Raw genomic sequence first — 16517 nt, forward strand, 5'->3', positions numbered from 1 at the left:
CTCTTCTATATGAACCATGCTAAAGGTCAGAACAACTGTGATGATTGTCCAGAAAGGCCCTCTTGTGGTTATAAAGTGAATACAGTATGTGGGCAGCACCCTGTTGCCTGGTAGCCACTAAAATATAAAGACCCACAGTCTGAGTTGGACTGCCGAGTGTGACATTCTCTTACTGTTAAAGCTGAGACCGCTGTCTCCTTTTACAGAAGCCATCCACTAAGAGCAGGCTGCTACTTGAACTTTGACCTAAGGGGCTTGTATGATGACATCACTGTGGGTGTCTGTGTTTATATCCTTACATTATAAAAGTAAAAATCTATATTACAAGCAGAGAGGATTAAAAAAAAGAAATATTTTTGTCACTGTATTTCAAAACTCCTGTATAGAAAAAATATATGAAATATGATGCATATTAATTTGAAATGCAATCTAAATTGTTTCATGATGTAAAAAAACATGGTAACTATCAATTTTGCTGTGTCTCACTTAGCTATTTTTGCAGCATGCCAGTTCTCATTCCTCTACCACACTGTAGGATCGTGCAGTGACCTTCACTGGAGACTTTCAAGCCTGCTGACTATGCTCAAGAGAAGCAGCTTTGACTGGCTACATGAGATATGTTAGACCAGCTCAGAGAAATATATCATTTCTAGTGTCACAACACTCAGCTGTTACTTTAAACATACAATTTATGTAGTTTTATTCAATTAAATTCAATTTAATATTATTTATAATGCTAACATAGAGACTGACTTGTAGTCCTTGGCTTAAAGGGTCTCATAGAAATAAGTTTTTCATGAGGTATGTTGAAGATTCTTAGTCATCTAGGTCATTTGCTGCCCTACTTGAAGAGTTTGTAGAGAGTTTGAAATAAGGGCATCTGGGCTGGTAAGAGGCCTTTGTGAGTTTAAACAGTTAAAGTAGCACAAAGAACCCATGTTTAAATGTTAACACATTCATTTATTCATCAGTTTAAAAAAACCCTAAAGCACACATGATGACAGTTGTATAGAAACAGTGACTTTCCATGGGAACCTGTGAATCAGTCCATGTGTTCAGGTGTGTCCTGTGTGCTGCTGTCTTCTGCCTGTGAACACACACTCTGCTGTGTCTCCTCCTCCAAGCTCCTCTTGATAGTCGGCTCTCTCTCAGCCTCCTCAGCACATGGAGCTTTGGCTGCCTGGATGTGGAGCTTTCCGTCTGGAGACAGGCGGCAGGTGACGGCTTCAGGGTTCAGGTCTTCAGGCAGAACAAACTCCTGTCTGAACTCCTGCAGTCTGTAAGAGCAGCAGCCTTCCTGCTCCTCCTGCTTCTTCTCTGTCTTCCCACTGACTCTCAGCTTCCTGCCCACCTGGCTGACAGACAGCTCCTCTGGGGAGAAGCCTTGAGTGTCCAGGATCAGCTTGAAGTGCTCTCCCTCTTTCTGCAGCTGGTAGGAGGCTGGCTGCACGGCCACACTGCTTTGGAAAGGCTCCGTCTCCTCCAGGATCTTGTGTTGAAGTTTGTCCATCAGCTGCAGACTGCTGTGCAGCTCCTGGAGGTTTCTCTGCAGGAGATCCTGCTGGTAGAAGAGAGGTTTGACCTCTGGCCACAGACTGCGTACAGGCCAGTAGAAGTCCATGAATGGACTGAGGGCAGACTGGACTCCATGAGAGCACAGCATCTTCACTGTGTTTGCTGTTGAGTCCTCTTGCTGTCAGATGAAACTCTGTTCAAGTGTCTGTTGTCTTCTGAGCTGCTTGTGTTGCTTTCTGTCTCAGCAGTGGGACTGTCCCAGCTTTTATGTTCTGACTGGAGGAGGTGCAGAGTCTTCAGGAACTTTCTGGTAGTTTCCACACATCTCCACTGGGTGGAGCTGTTCCACAAGATTGCTGATGTCACTCCATCATTCTGGCTGGATCAGGAAGTTTGCTGCATGAAATAAGCTTATGGTGAACATCATATTGGAAGTAAATAAAATATGTTCCTTGTTTTTTTTCTTTTTGTCAGATATTGAGTGTAAATATTGTGGGTATAGTCTTTTTTCCCATTTCATTTTCTTTTTGATGACATGATCACAGTGAAACACGACTTGACTTTCCATTGGAACATCCTGTGAATCAGTCCATGTGTTCAGGTGTGTCCTGTGTGCTGCTGTCTTCTGCCTGTGAACACACACTCTGCTGTGTCTCCTCCTCCACAGCACATGGAGCTTTACATAAAATCGTCATGTAATTTTATGTATTAACCAATCTGGCCATAATTCCATTAGGCTGCATTCTGCTGTGAGACTGGGTTGGTCTCACCCTACCTCACTCCACCTCTCTCTCTCTGACTCTCCTTTCTCTTCGCTCATTGAGTCGCACTAAATCCTATTGTGATGCTAAACTGATTTTCGGAAGAGAGACAGACAGAGAGACAGACACAGAGGCAGAGTTGGGGAGTTTTGGATTTCAGTTTGAGCAGATTTTATCTTGCAGTTTGATCACTTTCTCCTCTCAGTAAACTTTTTTAACAATCTCTGCAGACTCCAGCGGAAAGTTTTGGGGGTGTTGTTAGACTCTGTCCGCCGGAGGATCCGCAGCTCTTTGCGCTTTAGGAATGCACTTTGCAGGAGTCCCAGCTCGGTGCCCGGACACATTCTGCTTTCTGTTTTCCTTTGACGAGGAGTTATAAATGAATGAAAGCAATGGTCTGGTGAAGGAGAGATCCTTTTTAAAATACAGATCCCCCCCTCCTCCGTCCGCCGGGCTGAGGTCAGAGGAGCCCGGATCGAGCGCTCCCCCTGGTCGGGCATGGAGACCGGTGGCCGGGCGGGGCTCCAGCAGGCGGCGGTCGCAGGAGTAGAGGGAGGCGGCTGGGTGCTGGTGCAGGCCCTGCTCCAGGGAGGTGCGCCGTGGGGCTTCACCCTGCAGGGCGGCCTGGAGCACCGAGAGCCGCTCATCATCTCCAAGGTAGGAGACAGGAAGTATATATATGTCATCTTCTAATCCGTGTTACATGTGACATTTCAGTTTAATAAATTGGGATTATTAGGGATTAGGTGTTAGGAAAATATGGGAAATAACCGCTAGTGATGTCTCATCTGAACTTAGAGTGATCCTGGCCTCATTTTATTACAATGCAAAGCAACAGGCTTGTGTGATTTCCCGTGTGTGTGTGTGTAGGCCTGTAAAATAGGACAAGGCTGTGAATGATGGGTTTCACTGGGTGCTTTTCTGCGCAACCATGCTTTTATTTTGTAGGGCACTTTGATCAGCCTGATGTCTGGTTTATCTGTCTTAATATTTTTTTCTGAAAACATCATCAAGATCAGAATGATCAACTCCACAGTTTCAGCCTCATTTGTTTTTAATTACAAATGGAGCAAAAACAAAAAAAGGATTTAACACTCACCTTGGTGAAGTGCATTTTTTACATTTCTGAGCTGAGGCCAGAGGTCACAGTAAAGTTTCTGTTAATCCATGCAATTCAGCTCAGGTTAAACAGTTTTAATGAGTGTTAATCTGAAGGTCTCATGACTGGCACCCAACTGCATATGTGTGCCACAGTTACACCTTTAAATAATGAAAAAGGAAGCTTCACTTTGAATCACAAATATGTTAGCTGGTCTAATTTGTGACAAATATTCTATAAGTTCTTTACACAGAAACTTGAGTGCTCCATTCTGATTGTCAACCCTTGTATAAGTAATTTTTCAAAACATCATAAATGATGAAAATGTCACACTAGTGTGATTTAGGAGTTGTCCCCCAAAGGGTCCCAAGAGCAAACAGGGTGATTTAAAGGGTAAGTCCAACTATTCATGATTTAGATTTGATTTATAGTGAGAAAATACAGTCAGCCAATAAGACAAGTGAGTTGCATTAGAAATGAGGTGCCGAGGGGTTACCAATAGCTTCATTTTAACTATTCACAAGCCAGCAACTGTAAATCGAAAGAGTTTCAGCAACTGAGAGATTTGACAGGGCCTGCGGACCCCCTGCCCCCACTACTACTGCTTCCCTAAATCACACAGTCCTTGTTGATTAGAGGAGGTATGTTGTTTCAGTCACGGTATGAGCAATCTGAGCCACTCTGTTTAGATATCTCCGTCCGCAGGATAATGAATTTCAGCTGGAATACCAAAGTCACTGACACACACACACACACACAGAGTGATTCTGTGGGCCTTATTTGGGTATATTTATTCCTTATAAAAGGCTAACAGCGCAGGCTCTGAGAGCCTGTTTCTCCTCCCTCACATCATCACACTTTTTCATTTACATATCAATCCAAGGGTAGATAAATTTGAACACCCTATCTTTGTCTGTCAGCACTGTCGTCTGTGTCCTCGGGCGATTATACACTCACTCAGCACATACAGGAGCATGAGAGTGGACTGTGCACGTTGTAGTGTTTTGCCCCACAGCAGGTCGCTGGTTCAGCCTGACTCTCTCCCACTTTTCTGTTGACATCTTTGTGTATCTTTTGTTTTCTTATGGTTTCCACCAGTCATTGTCAACACACCCACTCACTCACTGGGACCAAACCTGCAGTGCATGTGCAAAAACAGCTTTTTGTTTCAAGTGATGGAGCTGCAGTGTGTGTGTGTGTGTGTGTGTGGGCTTTTGTTGAAAAGAAACACATGTAATTCAGAAGATGGTCAGACACACCCTACCAGAAATTCTTGGCATTTGTTTTAACGCTTGAATGGTCCCAGATGGGCGGGGTTTATTGTTTTAGAACAGAACTAAGAATATGAAAACATCACATCACATATGGTCACTTGCTGGTGTTCACCCCTTATCGTTACCATGATCGTTCCCAGGTTATATAATATGATCTGTGGAATTAAGCATGGTTTGAGTTTATGGGTCAGATCTATCTGTTACTGGAACCAGATAATCTTAATCTGGGCTAAGGCTGAGTGGAAAAAGTTGGGACAATCCGGTAGCAATCAGAGCATATCAAAAGGAGACATTTCTAAATACACATGTATAAAGTCTGTCACAAGGAAGTTGTTGGTATTATCTAATTCCTTGGGGATAAATAAAATTAAACTTAATCCTAATCTTAAAAAAATCTATGTTTATATTCTAGACTATTGCTTACCTCTTCTTAATACATAGAGAAGATTGAAGCAAGGCGTCTGGACTTGTAGAGTCTACAAGTCCAGACGCCTTGCTTCAATCTTCTCTACGTATGATGACCTGGATGACTGAGAATCTTCATCAACATCTTCTTAATACAGATTTTCTATTGCTGTTTTTTTCTGTCAACCAGCCAGCATTCTGTCTGAGCAGGGTGACGCTTCTCCATAGACATTTTGATAACCAGTCTGGGATTTATTGGCGTGAGAGATTATCTCACGGCAAAGAAAACAGTGTGACCTTCATCAGGGCACACACACACATGCAGTGATAAACAGGCAGACGCATGTTCTGATTCTGCCGCACACACTGACAGGCTGATAAGAGGCATCACTGTCAGCAGTGATAATACAGTGGGGTCATGCTGGTATGTAGAGTATGTGTCTGTGTGTCAGAGTGGTTCTGTGTTTGTTGTTGTGATTATAAATAAAAAAACACACATACACCTCAAAAACATGGAGCTCGTTACAGTTACACGACCCAGATTTTTCCAAATGACTGCTTATCAGCTGTAAGTACGCACACCTTGAAGCCTGGCATGATGGATTCTCACATGATCTTGCAAATCTTGTGAGAATCCAATGAAGATAAATCACAGCTAAGGGTGGGGGGGGGGGGCACAAAGACGCAAGAGACAGACAGGATGTAAGAATGACAAAGCTTCCAGGCACACAGCCAAGACCTCCTGCTTCTGCCTGCACTGACCGTCTTCTTCACAAACACACACACAACACTGGAAACCCTGATACCAGCTGTGGCAGCAAGTGTGACAAGTAACAAGTTTCATCAGTGTGTGCCCACTAGAAAAAGAAGATGGGGGCATATTGAGCCCATAGCTTAGCAACTTAGGATTTCTGCTTAGACGTCTTATAATAACCTGACCTCTCACCATCAGTACAAAGTGCAGTTCTGCCATATATGGTACCCACAAAAGCATGGATGTCCTCAGTGCATGTTTAATGTTTTTGTAAATGTGGTTTGTGTTTGCAGGTAGAGGAGGGAGGTAAAGCAGCCAGTCTGGAGCAGCCTCTGCGGGTCGGGGATGAGATCATCATTATTAATGATGTGGAGCTGACTGGATACAGACAGGAGGCCATCTCCCTGGTCAAAGGATCATACAAAACTCTGCAGCTCACAGTCCGCAGGTACAGTCCTCCGTGTGCGTCTGTACCGATCGTAAACCTAGCACATACAAATCCTGTAAATCTACCAATAATGTTGACTTTTCAGACTCAGCGCAGCAATAATATTAGGTGCTAAAATGTAGAATCCAGTTGGATATGTCTGTTTTTTCTTTCTACAAACTGCCTGAACCCAAACCTGAAACCTGAGAATTCATGTGGGACCCTTCAGGATGAGGTTGTGCTGCAAAACTCTAGTGCGTGAGTGTGTGTTTGTGCAAGAAAGAGAAAAGGTTAAAGGGGGAATTGTATTTGCTGGTGATTTTATGCTATGGTGGGACTATAAATATGAAAAATCTGCAAGAGGAGTGGAATCTTGTCATACTTAGTCTTATATTAGGCAAATATGGGCTAAAAATACCTCAGATGTACCAATCTGTTTGACAAAAATCACAGTGACTTAACATTTGTGTGTTACTGTCATCATGTTAGATGCCAGATAGACATATTCTATATTCTGCATCTTGGGGTTAACATGTTTCCAACCAGTTAGCAAAAATATTTGCAACTTCCCTCACTGTGTTTATGAACTTTGCACAGACTGATGACTAATATTAATGTCACTTTCCTGCCTACCTTCCTTTCTCTCATGCTCCGGTCAGTCAGTCAGTATAATGTCTAACTGCTCAGGATTCTGTGGTACATCCTGGTTCATAGTCCAAATCAGAGTTGGTTGTCTGTAATAAACACGCCATGTCTGCCATTGTTCACTTCTACTGCTGTCCTTACAGATTATTATCAGCCTATTGGATTACATATACAACATATAAGTCAACAAGAGTGGGTTGAAGAAGGGGGGAGACTTCCGTTATGGCTGCCAGAGGATGTGTCATGTCACTTTGCATCTCTCTTGCCGTCCTCAGTGCCATGTATGTATTTGGGTTTGGGGTGTGACTGCGAGCGGGGCTGCTGTTACTGCTGCAGCTTTAATTCACTGGACAAGACTTGTCAGAGGCATAAACACAATACAGGACTTTAGACTTTACACCCAGGAGGAGTGCTGTGTGTTTTGGTCCAACCCGCTTCCTGTTGGGATCTGATGGGAAACCTTGAAACATCGATCATGCACAGGTCTGTGGAGTAGACATGTTGTATGTTGGTCTATTGGTGCTGATAGTGCCATTTGTTTCCTATTTTTTGTGGATTACTTCTGACTGATAGGTGGTGTCATTTCGTGTAGCACACACTGTGTGTTAGATGGAGATCAGTGGTTACATCAGGAAGTGAATGTGATAATGCAATGTGATAGGCTAAATGGTATGTTCATATAAACATAGATTTATTAATGTGTGACTTTGGCAGGTGTTGGCTGGTTTTATAGTAGTGCATGTGTGTGTGTGTTTCAGCTGTGTGCGAGAACACACCTTTCAGACACTGCGTCGCTCACCACACCTGTCCATCTAACTCTCCTCCATGTGCAGCCTCTGAGTGGTGCTTTCAGGCGAACTCTGATTGGCTGAGTAGAAAGGAATAGGAGAGACAGAGCGAGAGGGGGAGAAAGAGAAGATGACAAAAGGAGACAGAGCTACAAACAATTACATAGAGATAAAGAGAGAGAGAGAGAATCATGCCATTAGTGTGCTCACAACAGGCTGAAAACAATGCACGTTTTCTGAGGAGCTTCCCATCTGAATTGTAAGTGTGTGTTTTTTTATGTGTCAAGAACAAAGTTTGTGTGAGTGATGTGACGTTAGAAACATTTTCTCTTAACTTTTCGGACTTCTTTTCAGTGATATCATTTTGTTCCTGAGTTCTGGAGGTTGTACAACAACATAACACTCATTCCTAGTTACTGGGCTTGGCAAGGGGTGGGGGGGTGTGCAGTAATTGTTTTGTGTGAGCGCAGAGGACATTATACTAATATATTACTTCTTCTTCATACTAAGGACTAATGTAAATGTACAGGAACTGTGAGTCAGCATTGGCCCGCACACAGCTGGCATATCTGGTGTTTTTTGAGGGGAGTTATGTGCTATAACTTTTTCTTCATCGCTGTGAGGTTGCCAGGAAACACAACTGCTCTGATTCACTGGGTGAAAACATTGTTAAAACTCCACTTTCTTGACTTTTGCACAAAGGCATTCTAATTGTTTTTTCCCCCCAGCTTCCAATCTTCATGTTAAGCTAGTGTGATGTTTTTGTTACACAAACCCAAAATGTTGTACTATTCCTTTAAAGTCCTGTAGACAAAGCAGTTTTTTAGTAATAGGTAAGAATAGTGTGTGTGTGTGTGTTCCCCATGGAGGAAGTGTGTAGTGAGTGTTTTCCTTTTTTCCGTCTTCTCTTACTTGATATCTGACACTTTTCACATGAGTGAGGTAGGATTATAGTCACTGACCTGTGCTCTGTGTGTGTGTTGTTAAGTTGGATTGTGGTTGTGTGTCATTTCAGAAGAATTTCAGCTTGTTATGTATACGTACAAATTAATGCTAAGTGTTTGTGTCAGTTTACAATGCTCCTTGTATTAAGTGTGTGTGTGTGTGTGTGTGTGTGCGTACTCCTTATATTACTCCTTACCTTGCGTCTTGCAGCTGTTTTACCTGTGTTTGGTCTTCTAATCCCCACTAAGCAGCAGTCTGCAGTTTGGTGGTGTTATGTTACACATAAAGAGGTTTTATTTTCCTTTAGGCAAAAACAAAAAGGGAGAGAGGCACCTGCTGGTGGAAACACAGGCATCATTAGTCAGAATGGCAGTAATGTAGAAAATCTTCTGCCTGGCTTTGTTCCTCCTAGCAGGGCTAAAAAGTGTCAGGTTTGTCCTGAGAGAAAAGTTCCTTCTTTGAGATAACATCACACACACTTTAAAGTAACTTTGAAAAAACACTGCTGGAAACCTGCTGTGCAGTTGTTGTTAGCATGTTAGCATTTGCACTGCATATGATCATTATAAATCTTGTAAAATGTTCACAATAATGTTGATGATGATGATTATAGTTTTTTTCCTGCATGTTATGTGACATTTTTCAGACATCATATAATAAAGGTCTCAGCTGAATCCAGCAGCTGTGGTGCAGCACATGATGCTGTATTGTCTGAGAATTCTAAGAAACCAACAGGCAGAGTGTTGAACAGAGGCGCCTCATTGACTTTATTAATAACACCAGAATGTCTCAGTGTGTGTTTTTCCCGGTGGTTGTTGGCAATCACTATACTGTGGAGCAGGTGCGGCGGCCATTACCTTCTGCCTTTCTACTCATGTACTGATGTTTTGCATGTGCTTTGTTTTGTGTGGCTCAGGTAGAATGCAAAACTGACCATGTAAAAAAACAACAACCACCCAATAAATCAAACTCATCTATTAGTATAATCATATTAGGATCAATAGAGACCATGTAAATAAGTTTAAGTATTGCCTTTCCACATGGTCTCCACTCAGCACATTATGAAAGCTTCGTCCATCTTTGTTTACTAACCAGCTCATGGAACCTCAGCAGGGAGTATTTGCTTTTTATTGCAACTCCTGCTGAGTCGTCGTCAGACGCACACCATGTGTTGGCGCCACAGAGGAAAAAGATCATAGGTCATATATACAGTTATATTAATGTTATATTGTAGATGCTATGACCTTTGACCTCTTCAGTTTGTGTTTCTGGGACAGATTGGTTCCGGTTGAGATCTCTATGCCCTTGTATTTGATTAACCAGCAGCGAGCTGGTCTTAGTGCCAAACGTCTCCCACACATTCTGGCTCTATAGGTGACGTCATGTAAGGTTTGTCCAACATTATTTACAGCCTGTGGACAGTATGTCTCTTCTTGGAGGTCTGACAAAAGAGGGCCCATCATGGTGTTTTTTATCAATTTAGAAATGAACCAAGTGGATTCAATTAAAAGTTTAAGTTGTGTAGTTGTCTGTAAGTGTTCACACATTTCTATCGCTCTCCCTCTCTCTCTCTCGCTCTCCCTCTCTTTGTCTTCTTCCATTCATCTCCTCTGACTCTCTCTCTTTGTGCTCTTTTGTAGTTGGTTGACGTAATCGTGCTGAATGAATGTTTGAGTTTCTCTGCTAAAAAAAAAGAAGAGGAAGAAGTCATTACAGGGACAGACCGCCTCAACACGGTTACCCGGGCAACCCCCTCTGTCTGTGTGTGCGTGTATCAAGAGGGTAAAAAGGGTAACAGATTTGTGAGCGCAGCGACTTTGTTGGGACCCATTTGGCCACTTTCATCCAAAGCAAGAGCACCGATAATAGATCCCTGAATTCAGGCAGACATGTTTGTTATTTTTTTTTAATTTAAATTAAAGCACTGTCGACAAAGTTTGGACACAAAACAGGAAGTGACATTCAAGTGCCAGGTATCTGAGAGCAGTAACTTTGTGTGTGTGTGTGTCGGTACGTTTAAAGCTGACTTATGTTCCTTTTGGGGGAATCAGGCATGACCGGTAAATTGAGGACCACTGGTCCAAGTGAGGGCAAAGGGTGTGCCCCCTATGGGAAAGTGTGTTTCAGACTCCAGGCTGACTTTAAAATAAGAACAGTTACACATCCAAATGAACCCACGCCTTCAGTTTAGGCCGCTTGTGGTGTTAGTGTATGTCTCCAGAATATGAATGGAAGTGAATGTTCCCTAAAGTGACCTATGTAAAATTCTGTGATGTGTGTGCTGAGATGGAAAGTGGAATGTGACAACACGGTCCCTCCTGTTCTGGTGATTTCAGAGCATTTGTGGCTGCTGCACATTCCTCTGACCAGCTCGACAGGTTTCACTTTAATGGGCTTTAACTGTGCACCTGTGTGTGTGTGTGTGTGTGTGTGTGGCACTGAGTATGATGTCGGCAGAATGAAGTCTGTTCTGGATATGCAGCGGTGGAATGTCTTTAGTTAATAATATAAGCCTGGGTGTGTTTCTCTGTGTAACTGTGTGTTTGTTATTGTGTATTGTGTTCTGTATTCATAAAAGGATCACAGATTTAAAGGTCTATGCTGGGTGGAGGGAGGAAACAGCTCTGGCTTTAATTAAAGGTTGAGCTGTATATTTCTCTGATGACAACACCATGATTATCATGATTCTGTATTGTAAGGTTCTTTGTTACAGTAACCCTGTGACTCCTAGTGTCGTGGATCAAACATGTGCTGCACAGATAACTGCCAAATGTGTTAGTACTGTATGCCTCATTGGGGTTACCCAGAAGCACATATAAATATGAACATTGTTAGGGTTGCTAGGGTTACAGCTCTGGCCTTACTCATCTACTAGCTTTCTCTTCCACTTCTGGAGACCTTTTAGGCCATTGGCACCTGATCCAGAAAAACAGGCATCCATTGTGAATCAAAGACGGTGGATAAAAGCCTGAACCTTTTCATTGTAGTGTTAGCATCATGCTAGCATTGGCAGTTATGACTATAGGGATTGGGGAAGGGGTAATTGCAAGGAATATGACTATTGATGTTTATTTAAATTAAAAAATGAAATGATTAAAATGTGTAATTTGTGCAGTAACTTACTGATAGTTACTTGTACTTCTACATTACGTACACTTTACAGTCCACTTAACAGAATTACAACAGACATTCAGCAGGGGGGTGTTTTGTACTTTGCTATCTGAGCTAGTAGTTTCTCTCTGCTTCCTGATCATTGTGCTAAGCTAGGCTAAACTCGCCTGTCTCTTAACTGCAGGCATATTCAGCTGACTTGAAACACTAAAGATCGTTCTGTTGCCTTTAAGAAAACGGTCAGTAGACGATCATCTGAATGAACCCTACGACCTCTGTTAATGGCACATTTGACCGTTGCTGCACACTGAGCATGCTCTGTAGGACCACTGTGGTGAACAGCGTTTGATAGATGTCCAAATTACAAATGAAAGTCATCAGATCAGGCATGTAGGCCGTCCTGTTTGAACCTGTTGAACCTGAACACAGGTCTGACAGGGCCTGGTTTGCGTTGTAGGAGTGGTTGTAGGTTAGCCAGGTCTGTCCTGGACAAGAAAGTATAATAGAATAATATTTGAAGTTCATCTCAAGACTAAACCTTGTTGTTAAGCTATCAGCTAAACTCAATGCAATTTTTCACAATAAAAGTCTGTTTTTCTGGGACATTGACAGTGTCAGCCTCAAGAAGTAACAATTATTAAATAAATCATCATCATATATGATGAAAATATTATAGCTAGCCAACTGCTGAGTAGGACATAAGAATGTTGCTGGTTATTAGCTGGCCTTTATGAGGGGTTAGCATGCGTTTGTTCCTCTTTTGCACAGTAATTATAAAGTGGTTCCTTATAAGAATACTGTATTATTTTCATTCTCTCTAGGGAGTTGGATCCTGGATATATTGAGGAGTTTGTCACCTCACCTCCCTCACGCCCTGCTTTATCTTCTCCTTCTCCGACTTCTCCACTAACACAGCCACCAACCCCGTCCACCCATCTCAACAGACCACGCTCGGCTGTCCAACTACGCATCAAAAACAGGTAGGAGAGGGTTCGCACGGCCCCTTCCCCAAACAGCAGGGGCCCAATCATTTCTTAGCAACTGAATGTTGAAAGAATCTTTGGAATCCCCTAAGTGCTAAATGTGGAGATGCACTGAGAGCATCAGTATGTACATGAAGGGTTTAAATAGGAGTTTCTTCCTTTTTGTTGTTAGCATGCCTGAGTGCCCAATGTTCTGTGCTTACAAAAGCAAAGACACAAGTATATTTATATAGAAAAATGTCAAGAGTATAATAAAATACTATTTGAAACTTCATGTGGACTAAGCAAAAATGAATGGGTTGACAGCTGTAGAAACAGTTGCCTGTTCAGTTAACAGCAGGGACCCGTCAGTGTCATCATAAAAATTCAAAAGACTAATAGTGTGAGAAAGGAGGACAGTGTCCGTGTGTGCTGGCTGCAGCCATTGTGTCGCTGAATGGGATTTCCTGCCTGGTGTTCCATCCAGTGTTGATAAATCCTCTCTATGTTTTTTTGAAAAATGTCAGTCAGCCGGACGGCCTGCGGGTTAAAACAGGAAGTGATGTAAAATCAGTGACAGGCCTACCGACCGCTGTCAACCGAGGAGGTCTTCACTCATGGTGATAGGATGTCCTGCCATGTCTTTTGTGTGTGTGAGAGTTTTATGGCAGTGTCCTGTTGTGTCCTGTGCGACTGAAAGGTCAAACTGAGATCATCGGAAAAACAAACAGGCTTGTTCCAGTTGCTATGGTAACCGCTTAGCAGCCGTTCGTCCGCTGCATCAGCGCAGCTCAGTGTAGCTCTTTGTTATGCAAACTGTAAAAAGCATTTTCTCCCTGGGACTAGCAAAGTATTCCTGATTCTGATTCTGATTTATTGACCTGATCTGAACCAGTTTATTAGGTTTAACTCTCTGACACTAACCCTGTGCAGCAAGTTGACACCCAGCATATCTCTGCCTCACTTCAGAGTAAAGGTCTAATTAACCAGGGTGCAGCAACACCTGTGTGGGTACACAGTGCCTTTAAACCTGTATTTATTTATTTACTCATTTTTATTGCAAGATAACTGTGAGTGATGTTTTTGTTCACCTGTCGAATACCTCCTCGAAACTTTTCATCTTTAGCATAAAGATAAGATAAGATAAGATAAGATAAGATAAAACTTTATTAATCCCGAAGGAAATTCTTGTGCCAGAGGTATCAAGTCACAATAAATGCAGTTAAGTACAGAGTATAAGTATAAGTGTCACTATAATCCAAAATAAGAGTACAGTACGCAGTATGAGCACAATATATGATACATGGATACAAATATGGAGCTATAAGGTGCTAAGTAAACATAAATATAGACCAGTGGAGGGAATGACAGTGATGCCTGACATGATTATCTAGCGCTTCTCCCTACAGAAAGGGGAGGAGTTATACAGTCTGATGGCCACTGGCAGGAAGGACCTCCTGTGGCGTTCTGTGCTGCTCCTCGGTAGTCTCAGTCTACCACTGAATGTGCTCCTGTAGGACAGCAGTGTGTCGTGCAGGGGGTGAGACGTGTTGTTACGAATACTGAGGAGTTTCCTCAGTATCCTCCTCTCTGTCACCTCCACCACAGACTCCAGCTCCACTCCCAGCACCGAGCCAGCCTTCCTAATGAGCTTGTTGAGTCTGTTGGTGTCGGCCGTCTTCATCCTGCTGCCCCAGCACACTACAGCGTAGAAGATGGCGCTGGAGACCACCGAGTGGTAAAACATCTGCAGCATGGTCTGGCAGACGTTGAAGGACCTGAGTCTCCTCAGTAGATACAGGCGACTCTGTCCCTTCCTGTAAATTGCCTCTGCATTTGTGGACCAGTCCAGTTTGTGGTCAATGTGGACACCCAGGTATTTGTAGCTGTCCACAATGTCCACGTTGGTACCCTTGATGCAGACCGGGTTTGGGAGTGTCTGGTGCTTCCTGAAGTCCACCACCAGCTCTCTTGTCTTTGTGACATTCAGCTGCAGGTGGTTCTGTCCGCACCACTCCACAAAGCTGTCCACCACACTCATATACTCCGCCTCCCGACCTCTGCTGGTACAGCCCACAATGGCAGAGTCATCCGAGAACTTCTGCAGGTGGCAGGACTGTGAGCAGTGTCTGAAGTCCAATGTATAGAGTGTGAACAGGAATGGAGACAGTACCGTGCCCTGGGGTGCCCCCGTGCTGCTCACTATCGTGTCCGAGACGGTGTTCCTCAGCCTCACAACAGCCAAGTAATGCATTCATTAGCATGTTGCTAACTTTATCTGCCTGGCAGGTAGATTAGTCCTCAGCCTTATTGGAACATTTTTTTACTGAAGATGTGCATAAAAAGTAAAGTGCAACATTAGAGGTGCAGGCTGAAAACCAAAACAATGGGCTAAAGTGCTAAAGGGCTATGGCAACAGACATACTAGTTTGTTTTTTCGCTCTCCTGATAATGATCCTCGCTGTGCTAATACTGATACTAGCAGTGTGTCTGTATGTGTCTTTGTGTTTGTTTGACATCAGACATAGACATCACTGCCTGAAGGGGGCGCAAGTGTGATTGCAGGCAAGCCTGTGTTGAAGTGTTTCCTTTTTTTTGTCCTTGTTTAAATTCCTGTGTGCATCCTCAAAGCTTCGGGGCGTATGCAGCACTTTTATTGTGAAAGGTTGCCATGCTTCCGGTGTGGTAGGTTTAAAATTGCGCCTCAGCTTAGTGTGTTTTGCTCCTTTGAGCAACAACATGTTTAGGTGTTTGTAACATCAGAGTCATTAAAATGTAATCTACTGTTGGTCTCATATAGAGTCAGATAAACAAGCTGAATGGCTGCCTTCTCCCACAATTCCCTTGACCCTGGGTGGTTATCAGATAGCACTCAGTGGAAGGGGGGAGGCAATGCCTGTCTCCTATTGGCCATCCAAAAACAGGAAGTGGGCCATCAGTGTCCCACGAGGCTGGGTGTTAATCTGGAGAGGACAGACGGGGTGATTTATAAACACACCCTTTCTCTGACTTGTTTTTCTTCTCATTCTATCTTTTTTTTGTATTTATCACACTGCAGCCTCCTTTTCCCTTCTATTTCTCTTTTCTTCATTTCCTCTTCTTCCGCATGTCCTTTACCTCGCTTCCCACCTTTGCTTTTCCCTCCTCCTCAACTGTTTCCTCAGTTAAATCACCACATATTTCTAAAACGACATCATCACATTGACGTGCAACACACACAGACGCTACTGTAACACAAACAAACTCCCTCACACATGCACAGTTTAAAGACAAACGGTGCAGCCTGGTTGGCCCCTGTGTTAAAACTGTTAATCAATTTAAAGGGTTCGTTGCAGCCTGAAGGATTGTAATGTTACCATAGCTACATTTAGTTTAATGTTAAACCGAGACTGGTGTTTGGGGTGTCCTATACCACAGCTTAAACACCTGATAGCCAATCAGAGAGCAAGATTTTCTGTGGCAGTGGGTCAATTGGTGTAGAGAACAGAAAGGTCCTCGAGGATGTTTCAATAGCTGCTGAGAAGGTTCTAGTGGGGCTGGAGGATTGATTCCTGAGTCCTGATGGAGTTTCTAGACGTCCTTAAACAGACTGAGAATGTGGATGTCTTAGTGAATTTGCACCAGCAAACACTGAAGAGGTTTCCAGTGTTTCTAAGAATGCGAGAGAATCCCTTCATTAAGCAACCTCAATGAGGCTGCAGGTGGTTCTTCAGCACCACAGAATAACATCAGTATAGTTTCTGAGGTCCTACAGTATAGAAACACCTCATAATAAGGTTCTGAGAGCTCAGAGGGACCTCCAGGATACAAACTGTCCTTCTGCAGAGTCCA

General features: G+C 43.1%; 2 protein-coding genes across 5 annotated transcripts in view; one reads left to right on the forward strand and one right to left on the reverse strand.

Moving 5' to 3' along the window:
* Positions 1 to 1042: 1042 nt before the first annotated feature.
* On the reverse strand, positions 1043 to 1739 carry LOC114444082 (heat shock protein 30-like). Its single transcript, XM_028418488.1, has one exon. The coding sequence runs from the start codon at positions 1661 to 1663 to the stop codon at positions 1043 to 1045; it is 621 nt and encodes a 206-aa protein (XP_028274289.1). The 5' UTR covers positions 1664 to 1739.
* A 636-nt stretch (positions 1740 to 2375) lies between these two features.
* Positions 2376 to 16517, forward strand: part of shroom3 (shroom family member 3) — a 33913-nt gene continuing 19771 nt past the window's right edge. For 2 of the 4 annotated variants that reach the window (XM_028417534.1, XM_028417532.1), the window contains exons 1-3: positions 2376 to 2933; positions 6102 to 6256; positions 12546 to 12704. In XM_028417534.1, the coding sequence (XP_028273335.1) occupies positions 2775 to 2933; positions 6102 to 6256; positions 12546 to 12704 (473 nt within the window). In that variant the 5' untranslated portion in view covers positions 2376 to 2774. Of the gene's footprint in view, positions 2934 to 6101; positions 6257 to 7260; positions 7364 to 7800; positions 7928 to 12545; positions 12705 to 16517 lie in introns of those variants that run through there. The other 2 variants (XM_028417536.1, XM_028417535.1) reach the window with 2 other exon arrangements.

The sequence above is a fragment of the Parambassis ranga genome, chromosome 12 (genome assembly GCF_900634625.1).
Source record: "Parambassis ranga chromosome 12, fParRan2.1, whole genome shotgun sequence".
Lineage (NCBI taxonomy): Eukaryota > Metazoa > Chordata > Actinopteri > Ambassidae > Parambassis > Parambassis ranga.